At 35.6% G+C, this 3707-nt stretch overlaps 1 protein-coding gene across 3 annotated transcripts; it reads right to left on the reverse strand.

Annotated features, from left to right (window-relative positions):
* Positions 1–1130: 1130 nt before the first annotated feature.
* Positions 1131–3707, reverse strand: LOC107572063 (protein canopy homolog 2-like). 3 transcript variants are annotated; one of them, XM_016258463.1, is made up of 6 exons: positions 3429–3707; positions 3228–3333; positions 2903–3018; positions 2610–2807; positions 2369–2453; positions 1131–2073 (listed from the first exon to the last, which is right to left on the reverse strand). In XM_016258463.1, exons 2-6 carry the CDS (start codon positions 3325–3327, stop codon positions 2030–2032), a joined length of 543 nt encoding a protein of 180 aa, XP_016113949.1. In that variant the 5' UTR covers positions 3328–3333; positions 3429–3707; the 3' UTR covers positions 1131–2029. The 3 variants fall into 3 exon arrangements, with proteins under 3 accessions (XP_016113949.1, XP_016113948.1, XP_016113947.1); XM_016258462.1 differs by having other exon boundaries at positions 2357–2453; positions 3531–3703; XM_016258461.1 differs by having other exon boundaries at positions 2357–2453; positions 3228–3331; positions 3427–3703.

Here is a 3707-nt window from a genome sequence, read left to right on the forward strand (position 1 = left end):
AACATACTGACAACCACCATAATAATGCAGGTGGTAAAAGAGAAAGCCACATGAAGAATCAAAGCTCATCACAAGTAGCTTTGCCACAAGCAGAAGTATATGCTAATATATAGAAGGTGCACAGAGTCATTCATGCAAACACAAAACACCATCATGGTAACACACGATACTTAAATAATGCATTAAACTTTCATTAAACAACAGAAGATGTAACATAAAGCCCAAATATACATAATCATGTTTTTTAAAAAGTTTTTGTTATTAGTTATTTAAACAAAATACTTTCAAATGTGGAGTGACATGCAGGGAATTCTGGGAATATCAGTTTACAGTTTTTGACTGTAAATTATACATTGATCTGTTATTTTTACTTCTAAAAACTGTAAAATTAACAGCATTTTACTGTAAAATTACATGAAATGTCTGGTTAGATATTTTAGTTTTTCCCTGTATTAGTACAGGAACTTACTGTTAACCTATTAACAGTTTTTTTCCGTAGTGTTTTTACAAAATGTTAGTTAAAATTACACTTATTTTTTACAGTGTAGTCATGTCAACTGTTCTATTAGTCCATAAGGCAGGAGATACAGTTATCATAAATGAGCAGTTTATTGAATAATCTCGGTTACATCTTTCCTGATGCTCAATTTGACTTTGTCTGACCAGCACAAATTCAACAAATCTCTAACTTAAGAAAAACAAAACAGACAAATAACATAACATGAACATAAGTAGTAAATTAAAGGAGTTCAAGAAAAGAGAAAGACAAGTTATAATATGAAAGATATTTAAAAACAAACAACCATAATAAAAGTCTTAATTCAAAGTCTCATGAAGTTTTATGGACTCTGCTAGTAAACTAAAATAATGTATTTCACATCCCTCGGAGGACAATGTACAAACATAAGTGAAAGACTCTGCAGTCACCTAAAAAACTGAGCCAAAAATAAATTACTTCCAACGCAGAAAAAAAACCAGTTCATACAATCTATCACAATATTCACATGTAAAAGAAATTAATGAGTATTTTGATGCTTATCCATAAATGACTACAAAAGATGTCCCCAGACATTTTTCTCTTTTTTTTCTCAATTTTTATTAGTGCAACAGCTATACGTTTTTGTTTTTTTGTAAGACTCATTTTGCATTGTACATCTTGATGCTTGAAGTTTCGTCCTTAAACGTTCAGCACAATTGAGCTCAAGTTCTAGGTTTGCACTATACATAATGCTTAAAACCTAGGACTCCCAAAATTTAGGAAAATATGAAATATGTAGATTTTACCCATTGACAGTTAAGGCTCAATTTTGTATATTGGGCTTTAAAAAAGAAAAAAAAGATTGTCCTTAGCACAGATTCCCCCGTGACCACTCAGTGTCTAAAAGAAAGGGCTTTCTTATTATTAAAGTATATTAAAATAATATAACAACTACATAGTCCATCCCCAACAAACGAATGTTGACAAATCTGGAAGCAATAACGTGTGGGAAGAAAACAAGTGAATACATAAAAGTGGGTTAACTGATGTTCACTTCCATACAAAATGGTGGTGACCTAATTGGTTAAGACTTGAGGACTAGTAATCTGATCAGATTCATGACCTGAAAAAAAAAAAAAAAAAAAAAAAAAAAACAACATCAAGACACATCACCACTAGAACCAGGTACTCCAAAGGCGCTCTATCTGTGCTTATAATAAATATACTGCAAGTTATCTTCTAAGCTAAAAACTAAGTGCATCCAAGGACATTTAAATATAAAAGTATGCCATTGGAGAGACTCATAGAGATCTCATTTTTAGCTGTAGAAAGTCAGCTTTAATTAATGACTGAACAGTTTTGATGGTAACGCCATTAATACATGTCAACAGTGAACCCATAGGGTCAAGTACATATGCAATGCTGTGCCTAACATCACTTAAGTAGATCTCTGTATGTTCAGCGTCCTCAACAAGTAAGAGAATCAGTCCGTTTACTGAAGTTGAACATTGTTTTCCGAAGGTAAAGCTGGCATGTCGTGCTCGGCTCATGTTATAACTCGTCATGAGGTATCTTCAGGGCATGGTCACAGAGATCTGTGGAAGGAGTTCAAATAAACTATTACATATGCAAGTGTAGTAAGAAAAAAGTATTGGTGATACAGTTCCACGTGTCCTTCTGAATATTTTTTCAATACTGTACATGTGTCAGCTATGCCTGAAAAGGTGTCGTCATAATGTTTTTAACAGGTAAATGCATGTAGCTTGTGACTACGATGAAATAAAAGAACTTCAGGTAATCTAGAGACACATATCATGTGGAGTTCATAGGTAGGTTTGAAATGAAAGAATACTGAATCAAATACGTTTACAGCATTACCCGTCCTCTTACTGCAGAGCTTGTCTTTAACGTTGTCCGTCTCATGAGCAAAGAATTCAATAAGTTCATCCTCGTGCTGCTCAACGATTGTTTCACACTGTGAAAAATCACACAAAGAAAGATAGTGTCTGATAGTGTACAATTATTGCATCAAATCAGCAGCGAATTGCATCATAAATGCAAATACAAGTTAAGGTTTGACTTAAAAATAAATACATGAAGACATGAAAAATATATATATATTCATTCTCACAGCAAACTTTAAACTAGAGCTGACTCTGGAGTCAAAGGCCACATCAGAAAGGTCCATGGCAGTGCCATCACGGGATGCATGTCTCACGTATGTCTTCCGATCGGTGGCAGGGTCAACCCGTTCACCGTAATCGTTCATCCTCTCACAAACCTCTTCCATCAGTTCCAGCAGATGACTCTCAGAGCGGGAAAAGGGAACCTGAGCACATTAAAACAAATGCATAAAGATCTGTAAGTTGGTGTCAAAAACAAACAAACACAAAATGATGTCACGATGAACCTCAAATATGTCACCTCTCTTACTGACTGACTGCCATCAGGATTAATCCTAAATGATCCGGTCTGGATCATTTTCTTGGGATCTATTTGCGATATGGCCCATTCCATTTCATCAACTAATGCCCTGCATGCTAGGGGGAAAAAAACATGTGCATGATGCAATTCAGAAGTACTCCTTCATCACAAAGATGTATTAAAACAGTTTGAAGATGCATTTATGAAGGTGTGTAACATTCCTGATGTTTCTTTGTCATGCAAGACAACTGACCCACAATGCCAGTCTAGGTATAAAAATATATGTGCACAGTAAATTATAAAAGGTTTGAAAAAAGCTGAAAACCTCCACATTTGATGTCTTGACCCTGTCTGGCTCCTTGGACTAACAGTGGGTGCAAAGACATCAATGCACAGACGATAACAATGTAAAAATGTTTTTCCATCCCCACCTACAAAACCAAATAAAACGTAAGGTTACTGCATACAATTGTATTTTATTGCAGCCTTCGATAGCTGGGATAAGACACAGAATGGCCGGACTTACCTTTCACGAAATACAATCAAGCAATAAAATCATGCAGTGTGTTAATGCATTCATTCATCGAACTGAATCGCATGCATATTTTAAGGCAGCGCGTGAACTTACAAACCGTTTGCTTTAAATGCACCGCACACACGCGTTCTTCAACTGATGACGTGCACACAGCGATAATTGTAGTTTAGGAGCTGACCTGAGATCTGCCGCCTGAGATCCTGCTTTTTCTTCTTGAGATGTGTTGGCTGTCTTTGGTGCATTACCGCCACCAGCCGAACTGGAGTGTGA

This window comes from Sinocyclocheilus grahami, unplaced genomic scaffold (assembly GCF_001515645.1).
Source record: "Sinocyclocheilus grahami isolate Dianchi unplaced genomic scaffold, SAMN03320097.WGS_v1.1 scaffold1688.1, whole genome shotgun sequence".
Taxonomy (NCBI): Eukaryota; Metazoa; Chordata; class Actinopteri; order Cypriniformes; family Cyprinidae; genus Sinocyclocheilus; species Sinocyclocheilus grahami.

Excerpts from the sequence above, each read along its gene's own strand:
- LOC107572063 (XM_016258462.1), bottom strand. The coding sequence starts at position 3,327 with ATGGAAAAACATTTTTACATTGTTATCGTCTGTGCATTGATGTCTTTG. Across the intron at positions 3,019-3,227 it reads TCAAGACATCAAATGTGGAG|CATGCAGGGCATTAGTTGAT; the intron begins GTTTTCAGCTTT and ends TTTTCCCCCTAG. Across the intron at positions 2,454-2,609 it reads GCTCTAGTTTAAAGTTTGCT|TGTGAAACAATCGTTGAGCA; the intron begins GTGAGAATGAAT and ends GATTTTTCACAG.